General features: G+C 40.5%; 1 protein-coding gene across 1 annotated transcript in view; it reads left to right on the forward strand.

The window, feature by feature from the left end:
- The window catches only part of LOC126481720 (E3 ubiquitin-protein ligase Kcmf1-like), a 99,302-nt gene that overhangs the window by 4,091 nt on the left and 69,019 nt on the right, over positions 1-26,192 (forward strand). The window contains 5 exon segments of the mRNA XM_050105672.1: positions 2,364-2,531; positions 15,517-15,582; positions 15,585-15,656; positions 19,279-19,348; positions 20,824-20,962. Coding sequence (XP_049961629.1) covers positions 2,364-2,531; positions 15,517-15,582; positions 15,585-15,656; positions 19,279-19,348; positions 20,824-20,962 — 515 coding nt within the window.

Raw genomic sequence — 26,192 nt, forward strand, 5'->3', positions numbered from 1 at the left:
AATTATATGGCATTATTAAAGCACTGGAGAGGATTCAGAGATCACTATTTGACGTTTCTCGTCTGTTCCAACTCGCTTAGTGCACTACAAGAATTTCACTGAATGTGCCCAGTAAACCAGTTGATTCAGCTCATCCATGACTCTTTACAGAAGCTCCAATGCTTTGGTAAAGAGGTGATCCTTTTCTGGGTACCTGGCCACATCGGAATACAGGGAAAGATCGTGGCCAACAAAGGAGCCAAAGAAGCATGTTGGAATGGTGTTGTCCTTCAGTGTCCCATCCCATTGCATGCCATCATCTCGTTTTCTCATAGATGCATCATACGTCAGTGGGAGACTGAACAGTTGCAGGTGACAGAAAACAAACTGTGGTCGCTCAAATCGACCACACAGGCATGACTGATAGGGAATGGAGGCAGACTTAATGCATTATCAACTGCTCCAGATGTGAGGACAGCCTTCATCCCCACCCATGAGATTGGAATGCTGACTTTTCATCAGGACACTGTTGACCACGATGTTGAGCGCCCTTTACCTTCATCATCATCATCATCTTGATCTTGAGTGGCCAATTAATATATCTTACCTGAGTACTGTTGGCATTCCCTCATTTGTACCACTGGCTCCATCCTTTTGGAACAATTTTTAGCGTTGCATAAATGCAGCATTTATGCAGTAAGATTGTTTCAGTAATTATAGTTTCACATAATTACTGTGGTGCATAAATCAGCCACATAGACATGTCAAACTCATAATAAAGGGTGAAACATGATTATTTATTGCAGACTCATATTTTGGAGTACATTTCAAAACACAGAAAAAGTGTGTTTCATCTCGTTATTTACAATACTGTATTGTTTCAAATGCCATCTGCATACTGTCAAACCAGTTACAGTATAATGATAGTTTACCAGTAGTGCTGCAATCAAACTGACATAAAAGTCTACTATTCACAAAGAACAACATTTCAGTCATACTGGAGATTCCAGTATTTGTTTGAATGCTTTTTTTGAAAATAGCTTACTTTCTGGCATAGTCATACAAAATTTCAATACGAAATTACCAGTTTTGGGCATCGGCAGCCATTTTCATGTTGATGTTGACAATGTCAGTTCCTTAGGGGTTGGAGTGAACGGTAGCATGTGTCTTAAAATCTGAAGGTGGCTGGTGTCAACTGAAACTAACTATTTCATATTGAAATTTTGTGTTATTGTGCCAAAAATACTGTTTTCAAAACACAGAAGCTGACCTCAGTTAGGTGATAAACAAGCATGGATCCCAAAACATCTGCAGCATCTGAGTGCACCACAGATATTGGAGTGCAGCAGCTTTGCCAGTCAGATACACCTGGAGTTCATCTCACTTTTGATTGTTGTGGCACTCTACTGCAGTTGGTTACCTATATATTACGCTGTGTTTGTGGTGTTACTGTTGAATGTGGAAGGGATGAGAAACAGCAAAACTTTATTTGGCTGTGTGGTCCATTGCTCTTAAGAAGCACAGTAGCAAAAAATGTGCTTTAACACTTTCGCTGCGGCATCGGTGCAGGCGCGCAACTCTCCAGTGCGGCCCGGCAACCTGCGAGTGCGGGCCGGTAACACTCCGAAAGTGCAGCTACCGCTCGTAACCGACGCTCCTAAGCACACCTGAGTTACAGGCTGACGTAAAGACCTTGTAAGATCTGTATGGTCATGTTATACACCGACTTAATGATGACACCTTAGATGCATTACTTCAAATAAGCTTCGACTGTATTGTGGTCTTGTTTTAAAGTCTGTTTGCTGTCTGACACCTATACGGGTCACACAGGCGTCATTCAAACGTTCATTAGCCGCCATTATGAACAATATACATTCGATAACTGATCACAGAAAACAAAAGTTTACACGCTATGATGCTAGCTTAGACACTGCAACTAGACTGAGTAATCCGATAGTGAGCGCGGACGCTTATAAGCGTCAGCTGCACTGGCTCATGGCTTGTTGCGACGCTTATAAGCGTCAGCCGCAGCGAAAGTGTTAAGGGTTAGCTTTCATGACAGCAGAGACACTTGTATGCAAGCACAGTTTGAGACTCAGGAACTGTCTGTTGTTGCCTCTCCTTTTCCTGTTGGCCACATTTTCTGCTAGCACTGGTATTTGCTCAGCTGCTTCCTTTATTGAGCACCGCATCGCTGCAATTGATGCCTTTTATCATGGATGTGGGTATAGTTCTTTTTCTGTGATGTTTAATGGGAAAAAATGAACACGTTGAAAGAGCTGCACATAGTAAAAATTTAGTTACTTCATACAATTTAGTTTTAGACTGTTGACTGGACGAGTGCTACATTTGCTGCTTGCATAATGAACCCGTGTATTTTCCAGGCGTTAGCTGTGATGCGTGCTTGAGAGGAAATTTTCGTGGACGACGTTACAAGTGTTTAATATGCTATGATTATGATTTGTGTGCTGCATGCTATGAAGTAGGAGCAACCACCACAAGACACACGACTGAGCACCCTATGCAGTGTATTCTAACTAGGTCAGATTTTGGTGAGTACTGTCCCTGTTTACTGAAATTATAAATATATCCAGCTCTTGCTATAGCACTTTTTCACCCTTTAACACTGCCACCTTCTGTAATTAGTTTAGCAAAAGGAGTCTGTTTAATGGTGTTAAAGTTATTTAATTTACCCTGTGATTCGTTTATCTGCATAGAGGTATAACTTCCTTATAGCTTAACTGAGGCTGATAGAGAGAAACATTTGTGATTACAGCTTGTGAAAGAACCAGTAACTTTCAAAGAACATCAGAGCTGTGAAATATTTGTGTGCATGTTTTACATTTCCTGTATTGCCCTCAAATTCGTGTTGGCACTTTTGAGTGCCAGTGAGAATCACTAATTCTAATGACTTTATTTTGGTGGAAGATAGAGACAAAATTGAGTGCTTTGCTTTCCACATGGAGAGCATGAGACTGATGATTATTGATGTGACTATTGTGGATTATTGTGTTGGTGACTGGTTCTTGTATTTATTTCTTGTACTCTCTGTTTCTTGGAATATGACAGGATTTCTTGGGAGTCCAATGTTGTAGTTTGGTTTTGAGTTATTGAAGCCAATGAATGTGACTGTAGAAAAACTGACTGTGGTGATGTACTGATCTGTAGCATAAGACAATTGTTGTTTCAAAAGCTTTGAGGAGCATTTTGTGATGTCTCGATTTTTGAGGTGATGGTCAAACAGGTACCTAAGAGTACAATTTAAATTTTATGGAATATTCTGTTTTATATGACAGTATTCTGCACAATATATTCCATTATGCTGTCACGTAATTTCATGCACTTGACATCATGACAATGTTTTTCAAATGCTATTTTCTTGGTGGTACTGTGTTCTAGTGTAAGCTATTAATTCGTCTTGTTTACTACTCATCATTGACCTCGCAAACAGTTACCAAATGCAGTACACAACAAAAAACCATGGTACACCATAAGACCACTTTTACTGCAAGATGTGGTGGATTCTTGGTTACAGTAAATCATATAAAATGTGATGAACAGTTGTAGATGCCTGTGGATTGTTTTTTGTGTTGTCACATAATGTTAAAATAGTTGGATGGAATTTTTAATCTTAGTTGGTAAACAAAGCAATGAATTGAACTGGAGAGAAAAGAGTTTTATGGCAGAACTTGACAAAACCAGGCATAAGTTGATAGAACATGGTCAGTGGCATCAAAAAAATTCTCAGTTTGGCCATAGAGGCTGGATGTGTGGGTTACAAATTGTGGAAGGAGACAAAGATGTGAGTACAGTAAACAGGTTCAAGTGGGTGTAGGTTGTGGTAGTTATGGAGACACTTGCATGGAGAGCTATATCAAAGTAGTCTCCAGACTAAAGACCACAAAAACAACACAGCTAATTTGTATTTAGTCTTATCTCATCACCATGTATAGTTCAGTTTTGTGATGATTTGCTCTGTTGCAAAAGTTGATTACTGAAAAAGTATTAATGATTCATATTGTTTCTCACCTACGTAGCAGGCATCAGTAATGTGCAGTGGCACTTGACTTAAAGATAGTTAATGCCCTGATGGTGGGGGAAATCCATAATTAAGGCAGCACAGGGAGTAGACATGGGATATAAAATTCCTGGTGTCTTGTTTGATGGAGGGATCGGGGGGGAGGGGGGGGGGTGCTTGAAAATCCTTGTCACTTTATTCCAATGTAATGGTTTAAATTCCAAACTCAACTGCCTCCCTTCTTCAACACTTTCTAATTGGGAAGGGGGGGGGGGTCAGCGTGTAGCACTGTTGGTGATGGGCTGCCCATTAGATGATGAAATTCGGCTAGGTGTATTACCGGAGGCTATGTGATTGTACGGAGTTTCCCTATTCTCCTCCTTTTGTTACCACCACAAATGACGACGACAGATAGCTGTAGTTAATACATCTGACATACATGCCACCAGTGTAAGATTTTCACCAGGTTTTGGGTGATATAAGTAAGTTGATGTATTATGAATTAAAATAAATTGAGAGAGAAAAACTAGTTGAGAAAAGCAAGAAGTCTTTGCATCTCAGACTGTTGTCAAAATATGTGAAACTCTGAGATAGTGGTAACATCCCAATAAATTGCTCACAGGTACATGATGGAGTAAAAAAAGGTTAATGAACACAGTGAGCTTATACAAATGAAGGCAGATGCATGCCACAAACCACGGTCTTGCTGTCAGGAAAAAAAGACCCTACAGTTGACTGCCCTGCTATATAGAAAAACACGTTACCCTGGTATGGTTTGTGTGTTTACCTTTACCCTGGAAGCCCATCAATTGTGCACCATTGTTGTAGTGGCCAAATTGCTGCTGAGGTTATTTGGACTTTTACAATGTATGCAACAACTGAAGAATTCGATACAGTGTTCATATAAAGCAGGTACCATGTAACTGTTAGAGCAATGGTGCAGTTGTGTGCTGAAATGTATCCTCCTCGTACTGTACTCTCGTAGTCTTTGTGCATCTACATCTACAATCTACATCTACTTTGGTACTCCACAAGCCTCCATACAGTGTGTGGCAGAGAGTACCCTGTACCACTACTAGTCATTTCCTTTCCTGTTCCACTCACAAATAGAGCAAGGGAAAACAACTGTCTAAATACCTCTCTATGGGCCCTAATTTCTTATCTTATTTTCGTAGTCCCTACACACAATGTATGTTGGTTTCTAAAAAAAAAAAAAAAAAAAAAAAAAGGCCTCCCCTTCAGGGATTTCCTGAAGCACCTCCCAGTAACAAATCTTGGAGCCCGCCTCTGGATTGCTTTGATGTCTTCCTTCAATCTGACGTGGTACGGATTTCAAACACTCGAGTATTACTTGGGAATAGGTCACACCAGCATCCTATTTGCTGTCTCCTTTACAAGGGAACCACTCTTTCCTAAAATTCTCCTAATAAACTGAAGTCAACCACTTGTTGGCCCTACCACACTTCTCACATGCTTGTTCCATTTCACATCCTTTTGCAACATTATGCCCAGATATTTAAACAACTTGACTGTGTCAAGCAGGACAGTAGTAATACTGTATCCAAACATTGTAGGTTTGATCTTCCTACTCATCCACATTAAGTTACATTTTTTCTACATTTAGGGTAGCTGCTATTAATCACACCAACTGGAAATTTTGTTGAAGTCATCTTGTGTTTTCCTACAGGCACTCAACTTTGCCACCTTACCATGCACCACAGCATCATCAGCAAACAGCCGCAGATTCTTGCCCACCCTGTCCGCTAAGTAATTTATGTATATAGACAACAACAGTGGTCCTATCACAGTTCCCTAGGGCACTCCGATGATACCCTGGACCGTGATGAACATTCGCTGTCGAGCAGAACAGACTGGGTTCTATTATTTAAGAAGTCTTCGAGCCACTTGCATGTCTGTGAACTTGTTCCATATGTTCGTACCTTCATTAACAGCCTGCAATGGGGCACCGTGTCAAATGCATTTTGGAAATATAGAAATATGGGATCTGCCTGATGCCCTTCACCTATAGTTCGCAGCATATCATGAGAAAAGGACAACCTGAGTTTCGCATGAACGATGTCTTCTAAAGTCATGCTGATTCATGGACATAAGCTTCTCAGTGTCAAGAAAGTTTATTATATTCAAACTAAGAATATGTTCAAGGATTCTGCAGCAAACAGAAGATACTGGAGACGCCTGTGCATTTTTCCAGTTGCTTGGGACTTCATGCTGGGTGAGAGATTCATGAGAAATGCAAGCTAGGCAAGGGCCAAAGCCATAGAATACTCTTTGTAAAATCAAATTGGGATTCCATCTGGACCTGATGATTTATTTACTTTCAAATCTTTCAGCTGTTTCTCTACACCAGGGATGATTACTATATGGTCAAATGACAGTATGATCGTCTGATTATTCTGTGTGAATGGTTTCTTTAATGTGAAATTTAAAACTTTGGCTTTCGTTTTGCTATCTTCAACTGCCACACCAGATTGGTCAACGATGGATTGAATAGAAGCCTTAGACCCACTTTGCGATTTTACATAACACCAGAATTTCCTCGGGTTTTCTGCAAGATCTTTTTCTGAGCTGTGATGGTGGTAGTTGTTGTATGCTTTGCACATATATCTTTTCACAGACACCCAAATCTCTAATAACCTTTGCTTGTCGTCATTTGTGCGCTCCCTTTTGAACCGAGTACTAGGCACATAACTTTCCAGACCATGATTTACAATCTGCTTAAACTTTGCCCATAATTCCTCTACATCCATCTTGCTGAAACTGAGTGATGCCAATTCACTGTGTGAGAGAGATACTAATAACTGCTTATCTGATCTATCTAGCAGAAACACTCTCCTAACCTTCTTGACTAATTTATTAACTTTCATAATCTTAGTGGCTATAATGACATCATGATTGCTAATCCCCTATCATTGTTTCATTCAAAATTTCATGTTCCAAAGCTACTCATTCATTTTGTGTCATATTCCTTTCATCCACATCCACATTCATTCTCTATGAGCCACCTTATTGGTCATGGCGGAGGGTACCTTGTACCACTACTAGTAATTTCATTTCCTTATCCACTTGCAAATAGAGTGAGGGAAAACAGTTGTCTTATGCCTCTGTACAAGCTGTAATTTCTCTTATATTTGTGTCCACTATGTGAAATGGATTTCACAGCAGTAGTATAGTTCTGCTGTCAGCCTGAAATGTTGGTTCTTCAAATTTCTTTGATATTGTTCCTCGAAAAGAATGTCACTTTCCCTCCAACAATCCTCATTTGAGTTCCTGAAGCATCTGCATAATACTTGCATGTTGATTGAACTTGCAAGTAACAGAACTAGCATCCCACCTCTGAATTGTTTCGATGTCTTCCTTTAATCTGACCTGGCGGTTATGCCAAACACTTGAGCAGTACTCAAGAATGGGTTGCAGTAGTATTCTATATGCAGTCACCTTTACAGATGAACCACATTTTCCTAAAATTCTCCCTATAAAATCAATCATTCACCTTCCCCACTACAATCCTTACATGCTGTTTCCATTTCATATCGCTCTGCAACGTCGCAGCTAGATATTCAATCGACATGACTGTCAAGCAGTATACTACTGATGCTGTATGTGAGCATTGCAGGATTATCTTCCCTACTCATCAGCATTAGCTTACATTTTTCTACTTTTAGATGCAGCTGCCATTCATAATACAAACTAGAAATTTTGTCTTAAGTCATCCTTCTACAGTCAGTCAACTTTGACACCTTCTTGTACTCCACAGCATCACCAGCAAACAACCACAGAGTGCTGTGCAACCTGTCTGCCAGATCATTTATTTAGAAAATAAGTTATCCTATCACACTTCCCTGGGACAGTCCTGGCAATACTGATGGACACTGGCTATCTAGAGAAACATATTGGGTTCTGTTACACCATGTAATAAGATTTTATTTTAAGTTAATTTTTTGTTGTTACTGATGCAGTGTGTTTCAAAACACTATGTAAACTCTGTTTTGAATGTGGGAAATTACTTTTAGGGAAATGGCATTGATTTTTATTAATTTCAGGAAAATGCATTTATTTGGAACAATTAAAACCCATGAAACAAAGCGAAATTCTTAACTACAATGTTTGAGAAAAATGTAAATGCAGTAAATGTACAGGTTGAATCAAAGAGGACTTGAGATAACTTACAGAATTGGTAGATGTGTCATTTTGTACATGTTGTTGTTGTTGTTGTTGTTGTTGTTGTGGTCCTCAGTCCTGAGTCTGATTTGATGCAGCTCTCCGTGCTACTCTATCCTGTGCAAGCTTCTTCATCTCCCAGTACCTACTGCAACCTACATCCTTCTGTATCTGTTTGGTGTATTCATCTCTTGGTCTCCCTCTACGATTTTTACCCTCCACGCTGCCCTCCAATACCAAATTGGTGATCCCTTGATGCCTCAGAACATTGTCCTGCCAACTGATCCCTTCTTCTAGTCAAGTTGTGCCACAAACTTCTCTTCTCCCCAATCCTATTCAGTACATAACCACCTCAAATTTGAAACACATAGTGCCTCAGTACTCCATTTCGCCACCAGTAGTGCCAGCATAGTGCACAATTAAAATGGCTACTTTCACTAGTGTGGAATATGTTTGCTATGTGTTTTGCTTTCATGAAACAAACTCTGTAACAACTGTTTGGTGTAAATTTTGCACCGAATATGCTGAAGAACCTCCAAGTAGGCCTACAATTTACCCTTGGCACAGTAAATTTGCTGAGGCAGATAATTCACTGCGACATTATAAATCACCAGGTCTCCCACATTTTGATGATATGTCAAACAGATTAGGGAGAGCTTAGCCCACAAAAATGGAAAAACAAGATGAAGATGACTGATATGGGATGGTTTACTATCGACAATAAAGTGCACCACATTTCCCCACAGGCATTCCAAGGTTCCTTGATAATGGCTTCCCAGGTTAGTGAATTGGCTGTGAAGGGCCAATTGCATGGTCATCTTGATCCCCAGATGTGACACCATTTCTCGTGGTTTCATTAAAGACTGTGTATATGTTCTTCCCCTGACAAACAATTTAGCTGACCTGAAAAATTGAATATATGCTGCCGTTGCACAAGTTACGCCTGATTTGCTGCAATGAGTGTAGGAAGAAATTGATTACTGGTGGGATATTTGCCACATCACAAATGCGAGTCACATCAAATCAAAATGACACTTTTATGAAACGTTAGGTTGTTTGCTACAAAATGACGCATCTATTGATTTCGTAATGACAAAAGTGTTAAGGTACATGAAAATGTTTATATTTCATGTACAGAATGCTTAAAAATGTGTTGCCTACCTGCGTTTCCTCTTGTAAGTTACATCAGTCCGCATATGTAATCACCAAGCATTCTCTCAGTATACTGTCCCTGGTACATTCTTTTAAAGAATTTTAAGACCTGATGGAACGTTCCACCTTGTTCCTCTGAATATGCACCCGTATGAGACTTGAAAACATCTAGATATGAATGGGGTACATGCAGCTTCAAAGACAAGCTGAACCCCATTGCTTTGTAGTTCTTCAAAAGATCCTCTACCACATCTTCATAATTGTCCACCCTGTGATTCCCTAGGAAACCATACACTACATGCTGGAAGCTCTTCCCAACCTTTCTATGAACTAGTAGAAGTTTGCTGATGCACGTGTCATCACAAAGTAATGTTTTCACTTGGGGCTCCCACAAATATTCCATCCATTATCTTAGCCTCTGATAGATTGGGGAACACATTGTGAAGGTACTTCATTGCATCTGATGTTGTATCTAATGCCTTTACAAACTGTTTGACGAGTCCAAGATTAATATGGAGGGGAGGTATTAGCATATTTTCCTGCTTGACAAGGAGTTACCTCCATGTTTTTTTGGCCATCAACAAACTCCATCCTCAATGGCCATTTAACAATCTGAAAATGTATGCCTGTGTCCCTGCTATCCCATCAAAAATGCAGTCATTCTGAGATCAGCAGCTGCATCCCACTGATGTTTGGCATATTTTACTACCTGAAGATGATATTGAACACTTGTGTAATCTTCCTTTAGGCAAGTCGAATGAGTGATTGGAATTCAGGGATATTTGTTTCCATTATGCAGGAGAAGAGCTTTCAGCTTCTTGCAGGAGTTATCATTCATTGAGTTGTTGGCCCTTTGGATCATAGTTAAACACAATTTCTTTGAAGAGACATAGCACATTGTGGCAACTGCAGTTTGTCTGTCAGCTTAATGTGTTGTGAGAAAGTTTCATGGTGTTTCCTCTTATTGGATATCTTGTAGCTCTTATCCAGTAGGTTCCACTTCTTTAATCCCAATGTTAGAATTTCTGCATTGGATTTTGTAAGTCGCAGATCCCTGATAAAGTTATTTAACTCATTTTGTGTGAAGTAGTGAAGTATAGCACCATCATCCTCTGAGAAGTCTTCTCAATGGTCGAATTCGGTATTTGACTCACTACTGCTATCTTCACAGTACTGGAGGAGGAGGAGGAGGAGGAGGAGGAGGAAGAAGAAGAAGAATAGGAAACTCCTCAATGTGTGCAATGGGCCTAAGAGATGATGGCTAGTCTGGATATGCAAAAACATTGGCTTTCTTGCCTCTCATATGATGAGTCAGCAACACAGAAATAGCAGTTGTAGAGGTGACCTGTTGGTTCTCACCAAATTCTACACACACACCAAATTTCATTTCTTTGTTTTCCCCTCTATACCAGGCCTTGAGAGTGGATCTGCAACAACATGTGACATGCGTCACCAGTTCTTGCATTAGTCTCACACAGGGATACCTAAATATCACCTGTATGCTGAACAGAAGTTGTTAGCATTCTTTGTTCTGTGCTTTTGATCCCGGGAAGATGTTACACACACAACAAAAACAGTCTGGATGATGCTTACAACAACGGGAAGATGCCATTATTCATCAATAATGTGCACCTGAAACACATAACATATGGTTGAACCATTTATTCATCTCATGACCTGATTCATCCAAAACAAGCATAAAATTCACTTAAACAAAAAGTTTTCTTTTGTTACATAGTGTATTTTAAGAAGTATTTGAACAACTTGTCTATCAGGGAACTTGCACTGTATGTTTGTATCTTCGTTAACAGTCTGCAGTGATGCATTCTGTCAAACGCTTTTCAGAAATCTAGGAATATAGAATCTGCCTGCTGCCCTTCATCCATGGTTCACAGGATGTTGTTATTGTGGTCTTCAAGCCAGAGACTGGTTTGATGCAGATACTGTGCAAGTTTCATCATCTCCAAGTAACTACTGCAACCTACACCCTTCTGAATCTGTTTAGTGCATTCATGCCTTGGTCTCCCTCTATGAATTTTACCCTCTGCACTTCCCTCCAACACTAAATTGAATATCCCTTGATGCCTCAGAACGTGTCCTACCAGCTGATCCCTTCTTCTAGTCAAGTTGTACCACAAATTCATCTTCTCCCCAATTCTGTTCAGTATCTCCTCATTAGTTCATGATATATCCATCTAATCTTCAGCATTCTTCTGTAGCACCACATTTCGAAAGTTTCTATTCTCTTCTTCTCAAAAATATTTATCGTCCATGTTTCACTTCCATGCATGGCTACTCTCCATACAAAAACTTTCAAAAAAGACTTCCTGACACTTAAATCTATATTCGATGTTAGCAGATTTCTCTTCTTCAGAACACTTTCCTTGCCATTGCCAGTCTACATTTCATATCCTCTCTGATTCGACCATCAGTTATTTGCTCCCATAAATAGCAAAACTCATCTGCTACTTTAAGTGTCTCATTTCCTAATCTAATTCCCTCAGCATCAACTGCTTGATTGCTTTTGTTGATGTTATCTTATATCCTCCTCCTTTCAAGACACTGTTCATTCCATTCAACTGCTTTTCCAGGTCCTTTGCTGTCTTTGACAGGTTGCAATGTTGGCAAACATAAAAATTGTTATTTTTTCTCCATGGATTTTAATTCCTACTCCAAATTTTTCTTTTGTTTCCTTTACTGCTTGCTCAGTATACAGATGAATAACATTGGAGATAGGCTACAACCCTGTCTCACTCCCTTCTCAACCAGTGCTTCCCTTTCATGTCCCTTGACTCTTTTGTATAAATTGAAAATAGCCTTTCGCTCCCTGTATTTGACCCCTGCCACCGTCTGAATTTGAAAGAGGTTATTCCAGTTAACATTGTCAGAAGCATTCTCTAAGTCTACAAATGCTAGAAACGTAGGTTTGTCTTTCTTTAATCTCTCTTCGAAGATAAGTCGTAGGGTTAGTATTGCCCCCACGTGTTCCAACATTTCTACAGAATCCAACCAGGTCAGCTTCTACCAGTTTTTCCATTCATCTGTAAACAATTTGTGTTAGTATTTTGCAGCTGTGACTTTATTAAACTGATAGTTTGGTACTTTTCACACCTGTCAACACCTACTTTCTTTGGTATTGGAATTATTATATCCTTCTTGAAGTCTGGGGGTATTTCGCTTGTCTCGTACATCTTGCTCACCAGATGGTAGAGTTCTGTCAGGGTTGGCTCTCCCAAGGCTATCAGTAGTTCTAATGGAATGTTGACTACTCCCAGGGCCTTGTTTCGACTCAAGTCTTTCAGTGCTCTATCAAACTCTTCACACAGTACCATATCTCCCATTTCATCTTCATCTATGTCCTCTCGTCTTTCCATAATATGTTGCCCTCAACTAAATCACCCTTGTTTAGACGCTCTATATACTCCTTCCACATTTCAGCCTCCCCTTCTTTGCTTGGCACTGGTGTTCCATCTGAGCTCTTTGACATCCATACAAGTTGTTCTCTTTTCTCCAAAGGTCTCTTTAATTTTCCTGTAGGCAGTATCTATCTTACCCCTAGTGATATACATCTCTACATCCTTACATTTGTCCTCTAGCCATCCCTGCTTAGCCGTTCTGCACTCCCTCTTGATCTCATTTTTGAGACGTTTGTATTCCTTTTTGCCTGCTTCATTTACTGCCTTTTTATATTTTCTCCTTTCATCAATTAAATTCAATATTTCTTCTGTTACCCAAGGATTTCTACTAGCCCTCGTCTTTTAACCTACTTGATCCTCTGCTGCCTTTATTATTTCATCTCTCAAAGCTAGCTATTCTTCTTCTACGTTATTTCTTTCCCCCGTTCTTGTCAATCGTTCTCCAATGCTCTCTCTGAAACACTCTACAACCTCTGATTTTTTTAGTTTATCCAGGTTGTGTGGATGCTATGGATATCGTGTGAGAAAACAGCAAGCTGAGTTTTGCACAAGTTCCACTAGTGATGCTTTCTGAAACTACTGACTCGTGGACATTAGCTTTTTGGTCTGTAGGAAATTTATTACATATGAACTGAGAATATATACAACAATTCTGCAGAAAACTGATGGTATGGATAATGGTCTGTAATTTTACAGGTCTATTTTTTTCCCCGTCTTATATGCGGGTGTCACCTGCACTTTTTTCCTCCAGTTACTTAGTAATGAGCGCTGTGTGAAAGATTCATGACAAAATACTCTTTGTAAAACTGAATTGGGATTTTATCCTGACCTGGCGACTTATTCGTTTTCAATTCTTTCAGTTGCTTCTCTATGCCAGGGATACCTTTTACTATATTATCCACACAGGAGTCTGTACAATGGTCAGATGATGATATGTTTGTACGATCCTCTTGTGTGAACAATTTCTTAAAGGCAAAATTTAGGACTAACACTTTCCTTTTGCAACCTTCCTCCATTGCCACACCGGATTGGTCAATATGTGACTGGATAGAAGTTGTTGACCCATTTAGAGATTTTTATGTAGGAATAGAATTTTCACCCGTTTCAATCAGTTGTTGCTTAATGTCCTCTTTGAAGCTCTCAACAACCATTGATTTCTTGAATTTATCCAGGTTCAGGCTCTTGCATTTTTTACCTTTCTGCAGTTTCTTCAGTTTTAGAATGCAATTTCATCTGATGCAACAGAAAAATAATTATGGTCAAAGGCAGCTGCACTTTCAAATGTGTTGTCTACTTTAAAATCTGGTTTCAATATCTCAATCATATCACCATAATAAGCAATCTGAAATCGTACAGTTCTGGTAAAAGTATAGCTCAGGGCCAGTGGCTTGCCTCTGTGTTTTGTGCAGCAGCGTGTTAGTGCTGAGTGCAGTGTATAACAGGAAGGAAGAATGTGTGTCAGCTTCTGGGTCTATGCTGCCAATGGAGAGAGCAGCAGTGGAGGTTGTATTTTGAAGGAATAATGTCACTTCTCATGTCAGTGTATCGCAACTTCTGAAATTGTAAAAAATTTGAAAGTAACAGATAAATTTTTGACAACCAGTATTATTAATTTAGTTTTAGCTGTGCTAATATGTCCCACCCCAACCACAACCTCTCAATTTGTAACATATTTGGGTAAAAGCAGTCAAATATTTGTGACAAAAGTGAAGAAGAGAATGATTTCTGTTTCGGCACTAGAAATTCATTGCCTGGTATCTCACCTCTCATTGGCTACACAAAAGTGTCATCCCGTTGGCTATGTGAAACAGATGCATCGTCAGTCTATCAGCAGTAGAAAAACACCACCATGACTGTCATCACTGACCCTGATATAGGATGATCCCTATATTGTGCTACCACTCTACCAAGCAGCTACCTCTTTCATACATTTCCTTCAGTCCGTGTTCACCTCCTGTTTTTTCTTCTTTTTCTTTTCTTTTTAGTTTTGGTACACAATCACAAGTAAGTTTTCACATCACTTAACAATCTAAATAATTTCTTTTATCTTATCATTAATTCCTCCAGTCTCCTCGTGTATGAAAGTAGGAGGCACCAAATCAGTGTAGTGTAATATCTATTTCACTTGTTCACCTTGGACAATAATATTATTCCTTTGGTTGTTGTCTTTTTTGGTAAAATGTACATGAAAATTTAAACAGGCTCTCAGTGTGATTTTCTGTTTTTAAGGACAGCATTTCATTTTTCAGCAAATGTTGTTGCAACTGTACAAGTTATTGTTTAATGTTAAGTATCGTATAGGCCTTTGGCTGTTGATAAATGGGGTTGTCTCTCTGCCTCATCTTATTAGATCTGATTTATACCATTGGGAACTCCAGGTGGGAATGTCAACAATGTAGGAAAAGACAGGTTGCTACTTACTGTAAAGAAGACATGTCAAGTTGCAGTCAGAAACAATACGAGTGTCTTTTAATTGTGCCTGTCTGCAACTTGACGTGTCTTCTTTACGGTAAGTAGCAGTCTGTCTATTGCTATAATGTTGATTTATACCATTGTCAGTTATAATTTCTTTTTTAATACAAAAAGACAAGTTTGTATACAGTAATACATGTTTAGCAGATTTTTCTTAAAAATTTAGATGTAATTAACTTTCAAACAGGTGCAAACTGTCATCCAACATCTTGGAAATTTTAGGATATTTGTGCCAAGTTTAATGATAGTGTTGTGTTTGATACTTGTATCTGCTACAGCAGTATATTATTTGAATTTCAGATTTGTATTATGGTGGTGAAGCGCTTAGTGTAGAGCAGCCGCAGGCTTTCACGTGCCCATATTGTGGAAAATGGGCTTTACTGAAACAACATTGCAAGAGCATGTTGCCTCAGAACATTCAGAAACGTCTTTTCGAAGTGGTAAGATTATATAATCAATATTTTGCTTTGTCAACATTATTCTTTTTGTAAATTTCTAAATTAGTACCACTATTTTCTGAGAGCAGAATTTTAAGTCTTGAAATACCTGTTTGAAGTTCTTTATTGCAGCTAATACTTTGTAAGAAAACCTGTTGCCGGAATGCTGGTTCATAACAACTTGGAAAGTTAATAGTTGCACAGAGTATGCTTTCCATACATCATGTGAAATAGCAGGTCTTCATTAGAGAGAGATTCTTGTTGATAGGAATTTTGAAATCGCAGATGGATTTTTAAATTAACAGAAGAGTAATAAAGTAGTTGTTTCCTACATTATTAAGGAAGAGTTTGATTAAGATGAGTATGATGAGAACATAAGTAACAAAATTAAAATTAGTTGTTACTAGAATTAAAACTAAAAGTTAGCACAATTTTGGCAAGTACTAGGGCAAGGAGTTGCTCATTCGGTCCAGTCAGCAAGCACACTGGACCTTAGAAAAACGTTTGAATTTTATGAACTTTTAGTATGTTGCATGTAGGCCGTATGACTGTAGAATCCAGGTTTTTGAACTTGAGAACCCTTTGCTGACTGGAGGGAGCCAAAATATTCCCCCCTCTCTCTTCCCCCTCTCTCTCTTCCCCCTCTCTCTCTTCCCCTCTCTCTCTTCCCCCCTCTCTCTCATCCCCCCTCTCTCTCATCCCCCCTCTCTCTCTTCCCCCCTCTCTCTCTTCCCCCCTCTCTCTCTTCCCCCCTCTCTCTCTTCCCCCCTCTCTCTCTTCCCCCTCTCTCTCTTCCCCCCTCTCTCTCTTCCCCCCTCTCTCTCTTCCCCCCTCTCTCTCTTCCCCCCCTCTCTCTCTTCCCCCCCTCTCTCTCTTCCCCCCCTCTCTCTCTTCCCCCCCTCTCTCTCTTCCCCCCCTCTCTCTCTTCCCCCCTCTCTCTCTTCCCCCCCTCTCTCTCTTCCCCCCTCTCTCTCTCTTCCCCCCTCTCTCTCTCTTCCCCCCTCTCTCTCTCTTCCCCCCTCTCTCTCTCTTCCCCCCTCTCTCTCTCTTCCCCCTCTCTCTCTCTTCCCCCCTCTCTCTCTCTTCCCCCCTCTCTCTCTCTTCCCCCCTCTCTCTCTCTTCCCCCCCCTCTCTCTCTTCCCCCCCTCTCTCTCTCTTCCCCCCCTCTCTCTCTTCCCCCTCTCTCTCTTCCCCCCCCTCTCTCTCTTCCCCCCCTCTCTCTCTTCCCCCCCTCTCTCTCTTCCCCCCCTCTCTCTCTTCCCCCCCTCTCTCTCTTCCCCCCCTCTCTCTCTTCCCCCCCTCTCTCTCTTCCCCCCCTCTCTCTCTTCCCCCCCTCTCTCTCTTCCCCCCCTCTCTCTCTTCTCCCCCCCCTCTCTCTCTTCCCCCCCTCTCCCCCTCCTCTCTTCCCCCCTCTCCCCCCTCCCCCCTCTCTCTCTTACCCCCTCTCCCCCTCCCCCCTCTCCCCCTCACCCCCCCTCTCTCTCTTACCCCCCTCTCTCTCTTACCCCCCCTCTCTCTCTTACCCCCCCTCTCTCTCTCTTACCCCCTCTCTCTCTCTTCCCCCCTCTCTCTCTTCCCCCCCTCTCTCTTCCCCCTCTCTCTTCCCCCCCTCTCTCTTCCCCCTCTCTCTTCCCCCTCTCTCTCTCTTCCCCCCCTCTCTCTCTCTTCCCCCCCCTCTCTCTCTCTTCCCCCCCCTCTCTCTCTCTTCCCCCCCTCTCTCTCTCTTCCCCCCCTCTCTCTCTCTTCCCCCCCTCTCTCTCTCTTCCCCCCCTCTCTCTCTTCCCCCCCTCTCTCTCTCTCTCTCTTCCCCCCCTCTCTCTCTCTCTCTTCCCCCCCTCTCTCTCTCTCTCTTCCCCCCCCCTCTCTCTCTCTCTTCCCCCCTCTCTCTCTCTCTCTCTTCCCCCCCTCTCTCTCTCTCTTCCCCCCTCTCTCTCTCTCTTCCCCCCCCTCTCTCTCTCTTCCCCCCCTCTCTCTTCCCCCCTCTCTCTTCCCCCCCTCTCTCTTCCCCCCCTCTCTCTTCCCCCCCTCTCTCTTCCCCCTCTCTCTCTCTTCCCCCCCTCTCTCTCTCTTCCCCCCCTCTCTCTCTCTTCCCCCCACTCTCTCTCTCTTCCCCCCACTCTCTCTCTCTTCCCCCCACTCTCTCTCTCCCCCCTCTCTCGCTTCATCCCCTCCCCCCTCTCTCTTCCCCCCTCCCCCCCCTCTCTCTCTCTCTCTCTCTCTCTCTCTCTCTCTCTCTCATCTCTCTCTCTCTCTCTCTCTCTCTCTTCCTCCCCACCTCTCTTTTCCCCCCTATCTTCCTTGAAGAGTGGAAGCTTTTACAGTTTGCACTGGTTAATTGTATTTTTACACCAAGTACTTGTCAAGGTACGGAGTTTCAATGGCAAAACTCTCAAATACATAAAAATAAAAAGGGGCGTGTTTAGCCTTACAATTTAACTGTGCAACTTCTTTAAAAGGACAATGGTGGGTGCCTCTACTGATCAATGCTTCACTTGAAAGACTCTTTCCCCTGACTTTCAATGGGATGCTTATTTTTGTTACGGCTGTGTAAAAAGGCAGAAACACAGGTTTTTCGTGGTAGGTGCTTCTAATTGTCAACATTTCATAATCCCATGAAAAAAGGCTATGACATTATAAGTGCTTAATGCACATAGTGCACATGGATCTTGCCCACAGGCTTGAACATTGCTAATGTAGCCATGCTTCAAACAACTCTCTGTAGAAGATACCCACCATCAAAAGCTGCACATTTGACATACTGAGATCCACTTCTTCTTGTACGGGAGTGAACACTGCATACGACGCTAACTTTGCGCCTTTGCCTATATCATCTTCAGTGAAGAGGTGCATAAAAAATAGTTGCAAGCTCAAATCTGAACAATTTTCTCAGGTCATCATCAGATTACTTGGCAATATGAATTCATTTGAGGGGAGTAATAGAATTGACTGCACCTTTTTGTCTACCATTTTCAGAACATGTGTAAAGAGGCTAGGTTCAGGACTTCCGTATTTTCTTCCAGCACTTTCTTCAAGCAGTTGATGAGAATTACTTGATCTAAATAACAGTTCACCTCTTCATGACCAATTGTTCTTATGCTTAATCACACCACCTTCTTGTCTCGGAGAATGGTGGATGTTCACAGAAAACTGACTGATACTACATCTTGTTCAGAAGGTATTGAACATATCTCAATCAACACCTCTATTTGTTCACAGACATGTTGGGTGTATAGTATACTCAAAGTCCATTGAGACAGCACAGTGTTCATTATGCTGGTGCCATGGTCCCAAGGACACTGGCCCACCTGTTCACACACCTCTCCAAACCAGGCAGTTATGATCACCTCATTGATAGGGGAAAAAGGGGGGTTTCAGGCTTTGTCTACTTGACAAACATTGACAGTTTTAGGCTGATACTGTTTTACTTCTAAAAAAATGTTGTAAAATACAGTTATTATGTTAAAAGGTGCATGTCTTGCAGTTTATTGATGATTTGAGAAATTTGCCATTGCTTTGAAGTACTGTATCTTGGTGAGTATTTGGTGTGAAAGACTGTTAGCCAGTGCAAATTGTACTGAGAAAAGTGCCAAATTTCTGCAATTTTCGGATCCTTCTGTGTTAGCAGGGGTTCTTGGTGCTGAAAACTTGTGTTATAAAGGGAATCTGTTTGAGATCTCAGAAAAGTATAATATGATGTGAGTTTACAATGACTGACAGTGCTCTGTAAGGCGAGCCAATAGCACATAGTTCACAGCACAAACACCAGGCATCAGAAAAATGTTGTACGAATGTGGCACAAGTTAACACACTCCATGCGTCTCGATTAAGTGAAAATGGTAATTAGGCAACAATGATGCACTCAGTGTCTCATACAGTACGCAAAATGTTTGAGTGTCATATAGACCCAGCGAACCTTCAGATGTCAGTACATTAGGTAAGTCCCATCACATGGAGACATTGTTAAATGGTGCAAAATGTCCTTGGAAAATGCATTGTAGATGCCTCACACAGGTGGAAGGCAGTGTGATAGAAACATGGAAGAAGATATTTGATAAGCCACAATTCCGAGTTCACACAAGTCACTCTGCCATTTATCAACAGAGCTGAAGACACCATACACAACATGTCCAAGGATCGTTAGATAATATCTTAACATGTATCCATATCATATTCGGCACTCACAGGCACCAACACAGCTGAATTATGGAGCTCAACTCCAATTTGTTGTTTTGATGTGTGAGAGGCAGGAAGCAAATTATCAGTGGTTAAATTGATGGATGTTCGTGGATGAAACCACATTTCATGCAAGTGGCTGAGTCAACACTAACTGTATCATTTTGGGAACCGAGAATTCACGAGTCTCGTAAAAGCTTGAAAGAGCCAGTACCAAAGTGAATGTGTGGTGCTGAGTGACCCAAGAGAGAGCCTTCAGCCCATTTTGCAGAGGTGACCGTTTGTACTGTCCGTTATATTGGAATGATTGAGCTGTATGTGGCCCTCGGCTACAACAAGATGGGGCACCGAACACCAATATCTATCAGCAGGTTGGCACTCCACCACATTGGGCTCTCATAATGTGGGAACAATTAAACCTGATATTAAATGATCGCTGTGCTTGAATGGTGGACCTATCTCATGGCTTCTTAATTGCCCTAAGGAGTTCTTTGTGTGGTGCTACATCAGTTCAACAGTGTAAGCTTAAAGACCACAGAATCTGTCTGGCCTATGGAGGCAGGTTATAGTGACCTTTCAACAAAACACTCAAGAAATGCTGCATATCACATTGCGCAATGTGCTTGTCAGGCATTAAATGTGCTACATTCACAGTGGCGGACATGTGGTTGCTAATGTGCTGTGACACAAAATTCAGGTACAAAGTCCAGACTCTCCTACACATTTATGTACTGTTAACAAGCAATAAATTTGCATAGTTTATTGTTTATAGTGTTTTACTTTTGACACCTCGTGGATCATACTGTACATTGCAGACCACTTACATACAACAGTAAAAGTTTAAGAAATTGATAACTTTTTAAGGTACCTTGCCCTTTACCTTTTGATTTGAGTGTCTGTTGGCTGGACTGACAGTAGGTTTTTTAAATTTATTTTCCTGTCAGGTATTTATCTCAAGTAGTTTGCATCCACTTTGTGCATTTTTATTATGTTTTAGGTTACAAAATATAATCTTTGCTGTTCTCACACAGGTTTGCCCAATATGCGCATCCCTACCTGGGGGTGACCCAAATTTGGTTACTGATGACTTCGCGGGTCACCTAACCTTAGAGCATCGCAGTGGACCTCGGGACCTGATATCCTTTCTCATATCCTTTGCTATACAATTTTGCCCAACACAAACTACAGTATGGCTCCTTTTTTCATTATGTTTTTGTCTAGACTATTGATTATTGTTCTTTTTTATAATAATTTTATTTCACAGCATATAAATTCTACAAAATTAATTATAGGTTGGAATATGCAGATCTAAAAGGAGCAGTTCAAAAATTGTCATACATTGGAAGCCACAAACCACAAGTTGAATCACAATGAACAAAGGTACTTTCAGCCTTTAGGTTGAGCAGCCTTTTAAACTGGAAAGTTTCTCTGATTATTTATGTATTAAATATATAAAGTAAACAAAGAAACTGTTGTGCACCTTCGTGTTTTCGCAACGTAAAGACTGTTCCATAAAATTTCGGGCATGCAGCCACATAAATCCAGCTTCTTCTTTATGACTGTGTGGAATGTATGTATAAGGCAAAGCTGTCTTTGTGACTAAATTATTATGGAAAAGAAAGGAAGGGTGTTATAATTTGAGATGGTATGTAATCTACTCTTCGTGAAAAGTAGTAAGGGCAACCAAGCACAACGTTTCTGTCCAGCAGGTAGCTCACCATCGGCAGAGTTGCATGCCAGCTACCCATTTGACACAGTGGAGAATTTTGTGCTATTAGTAGGCTCCAGTGAATGATGATAAATTGCATGCCACTGTCTCTCCTTGTGTACTGGTTACAAAAAATTCTTACTCCATCAGAATTTGAACAGGCTATTTTTGAGCTGGGGGCTGTTACATATATACAAACCAGATGCATCTAATAAGATTCGAGTAAAATACTTTTATTTAGCTTCCATATTTTAGCAGTGGTTATAATGTTGTGGGAAAACTGTCGATTTGTTTCGCTTTTGGAATTGATTTAACAATTGATGTTATACATCTTTGGATATCTGTCAGCAAGCACCTGTGTGTAGTGATGCTTGCCTACCCTGAACCATACAGGACTGCCATACAGCTCTTAATTTCGAGGGGAGGTTTTTCCCCAGAACTTTGTGCCCAGAAATACGGGGTCATCGTGCATTTGCAGCATATAATGTGGAGTTTTTCTTTTCTTTACCGAATATAACCTTGAACTTCCATTAAGCAGTAACTCTACTCTCTGCCATGTGTAGCTTTTTAACCTAGAATGTACACTCACACTTTAAGCATTGTTATATAATAGCAGGAAATGCTTGTTGCGGCATTTTATTTATTTATTTATTTTCTACTTTGGAAATCCCTCTTCTAAACTTCAGTGTGAAGTGTATAATGGATAGGTGTGGAGCATTCTGGTTCAACATGGAATTTTTCCATAGGATCCAGGCATTACTTTGATTCAAATATCAAATGGTTATTCAGTATGCAGAAGCTATAAACAACTGTGCAGCTTTGAGCAAGTGCGGAGTCACAAAAGCCAATGTTCGGAGTTGGCAAAAGTACAAAGGACATCTAAAAAATGCAAATTCAACTAGGAAAGCTTCCAGACTGAACTTTTTGAAAATATTGAAATGGAGTGGTAGTTTCCCCACGATGTCATATGAAATAAACATTGTGCATTGGCACAGCCAGTTGTAGGTGGCGTACAAGGGTGATGTCGTGCAGCGGACTTGGGCTGCGACATCAAACACTCCTTGCCCAGTGTCTTCTGGTATGTTATGAGGAGAAGTTGGTAGTGTGTCAGCAACACATTATAAGGCTGAGAAAGGAACATGCGTGCCTTTTAGGGTTAAACAGAAAGGAATCTCCTGTTTACTTTGGCATGACATTCAGTACAACCGTTAGTTAATGTTCAATAGATCATTTGAACAATTCTTTTATCGAAATGGATGTGGAAAGAGTCAGTTTACAGTTGAAGAGAAAGACACCAAAAATGTACTGGTTCGCACTATGGGCAGTAGGAAATCACAATCGGTGGTAGGAGATCACAATCACCATTATGATGTGTGCTTTTGCCGATGTGACAAAGATGTGACCCAAGTCGTCCTCAGTTGTAAAACTATACTAAAGGAAAAGCTGCCTCCTGGTGTCATAATATTTCATTTCAACTGAAAAGGTCGGACGACTAATGAGTTGATTGTAGTTTGACTAATTATAGTCTCAAGCAGGAGGCCAGGTGTTCTTTTATAGATTGTGGGATCCTTTGTGCTTTCAAGGGGCATGTGACACCAGCAGCGAAGGCATAAATCCTGAAATTAAACACACGGGGCGTATACACTGTGGGAAATCCGAGAAAAATCAAGGAATTTTTTCATCTAGGAGAAAACTGGGAATAACGTGAGCATTTTTTGAATTCTGGAAATTTTTCATTGTTTTAGTTTTGAGTGAAATTTTTGTATTTTTGACTGGTAAGAATTTCACTTTAGCCCACTCCTGCAGAATAATACTGCAGCAATAAAATGTAAATGAGAGAAAAACACCAATATACAACTTAAGTTGCAAAGAAAATTTGCCATGTACATCAACACAGTGCAAACACAATTGTCTGCCGACATGTCAAAGGCTTCAATACAAAGACTATGCAATACTTTGTAACAACATTCTGCTTTCAGTGAGTGTGGCATCAAAACTGTTTAAATTTGTAACAGATCACGGGAAGATGTTGTGAATGGTGGTTTGAGGAGTGTTACTTTGAAAGCAAATTTCCTTCTACGCAAGATGAATTACTTTGTGTGTTAGAATGTGCGATAAATTTCTTAAATCGCGGAGTGTTTGACTTTTTCAAAGTTTTACACTTTGAGGACCAACCACCTAGAAAAATTTCAGACCCAGAAGACCAGAGCCGGCCGGTGTGGCAGAGCGGTTCTAGGCGCTTCAGTCTGGAACCGCGCGACCGCTACGGTTGCAGGTTCGAATCCTGCCTCGGGCATGGATGTGTGTGATGTCCTTAGGTTAGTTAGGTTTAAGTAGTTCTAAGTTCTAGGGGACTGATGACCTCAGATGTTAAGTCCCATAGTGCTCAGAACCATTTGAACCAGAAGACCAGAAAAATTTAAGACCCAGAAGACCAGACATTTGTCATCATTTAAAATTTAACTGTCACATTTGTCTTTGGTATATCTTAAGGGTGCCACATGCTAAAAAAAGGTGAAGATTATATGTGGGAGATTAGCTTTTCTTGTTGCTATACTACATGTATATTAATTGAAACCATTAACTTTTCCTATTTGTGTGTTCACACTACTTAGTGATGTTGCTGTTGGCTGAGTATGATGTCCTATGTTCTGAACATCTGTTGTCATTTACTGGCAGGATAATGTCACCCGAGCTATTACTGGCTAACAAAAGCATATCGGAATCTCAACTTCAGTGCTTCGGAAACTAGCATGCTGTGTTTGGTGGAATCCATATCTATACTTTTGTAACACAAAAATATGCTGTGAACATGTTGCTGTACATCAAAGATCTTTCAAAAACACATTATTTTTTTGTTTCATAAAGTGCCAGGAAGTTCTACACCGGGTTATAAAACCCTTAACATTCAAAGGATTGATAAGTTTTACAGCTCCAAGGGAAAGTATACTGTCACTTAATATGGAGAAAGTATACTGTCACGTAATATGGAGAAAGTGTATTTTCATCCAGGAAAAATGTGTATTTTCATCAAGGAAAGTGGTGTTTTTAATTGGAGAAACTCGGGAAAAATCTGAGGATTTTTTTTTTCCTTGTCCATATTCACCCTGAACACAGATCTTGTCATCATTGCAGGATGCGTTACTTTGCAAGTACAAGTTTCAGAAGTGGTGCTGAGCTGTCTGCTGCTTGGACACACACATTCAGTGGATCATTTGTGAATGGTTTTAGAAAGTGCTGTGTAACAAACACATTAGATGGGAGTGAAGATGATCTACTATAGGAAAAAGAAGAAGAAGGTCTCTCAGTATGTCAGTTATATCACAGTTGAAGATTGTTTGATTTTTGACCTCTTTTCAAAACAAATTTAACACAAAGGTATGGCCACTGGCATACGTGAGGGGGGGGGGGGGGGGGACTCATGTCCTGCAATCGCTAGTGTATTGATGGATGGGAACATTTCACATGCACACATGTTCTTCAGTGCTCTATACTGGCATTTGTTAATTTCATCATCACAGTTATGCATGGCTGATTGGTAATAATGAACGTAGTCTGCACTTTTTTTCCTGAATTTTGGCTTGAAAAATTGTGGTGCAGCCTATAATTGAGATTTTTCCCTCTCAGATCACAAATTGCCGATTTCAAAATGACTTGCACCCATATCTTGTGAGTTGAAATTACTTCCATTACAACTTACTGCAGTTGCTGTTGTAAACCATCAAAGACATAGGAAGAAAAATCCGAAAAACTTATACCTTTTTTGCAAATGCAGTACCTGTTCTTGAAAAAAGAAAAACAACTTTGTTTCACAAAACTAAATCAACCTGCTTTTTTACTTACCCAAATCGAACTCAATCATCCCCATTAGATGATCTGTAATTCTGCACAGAGTCACTATCATAAGGGAGGTCATCTTCAGTTGCATCAGGTATATTGGAAATGCCAGTTGTTTTTTTAATCTTTTCATGATACGTTCTTCCAATATTGATTTCCAAGCAGCCATACTCCAGTGGCACATTTCTGTCACAGACGCACGTTGCAAATGGCCTCCTGATGTTGAAGTTGTTGTGTTTACAATGTAATTTCTATAGAACTGTGTTATACTAGCTTCGAGGGGATGCTTGATACATACATCCAAAGGCGACAACACACCTGTCATACCACCAGGAGTAATCACTACATCACAGCTTCCTTCTTTCAGTTTCTGTTTCACCCGATCGCCAGTTTGCGTATGAAAACTATCCAATAAAAGCATAGCTTTTGAGTGAAGAGAAGTCCTGGCTGCCGAAATCCAGTCTAGGACCACTTCCTCTTTCATCCAGCCATCACCACAAGGTCTTACAATAATTAAGAATAAAATTCAGTCATCGGTTGCAGACATAATTTATTTCGCTCTGCTGGTTTTGAGAAATTGGTCATCTTCGAAATCCTACAAAATTATGGATATTATAAATCATTAGGCCTTGCGCATATGTATGTGTAAAGTATAAGAAATGTATTGTGGAAACTTACTTACAGAAGTCAATATCTTCTTCACAGAAGCATAATGCCATACTATGTCCAAAAATGTACTGAATCAATGTGATTGTTGTACATACAAGAGTGACAGATTGGTAATTTGTAATAAATAAATCACTTCTGTGTACATGCCAAGC

Source organism: Schistocerca serialis, chromosome 5, assembly GCF_023864345.2.
Source record: "Schistocerca serialis cubense isolate TAMUIC-IGC-003099 chromosome 5, iqSchSeri2.2, whole genome shotgun sequence".
Lineage (NCBI taxonomy): Eukaryota > Metazoa > Arthropoda > Insecta > Orthoptera > Acrididae > Schistocerca > Schistocerca serialis.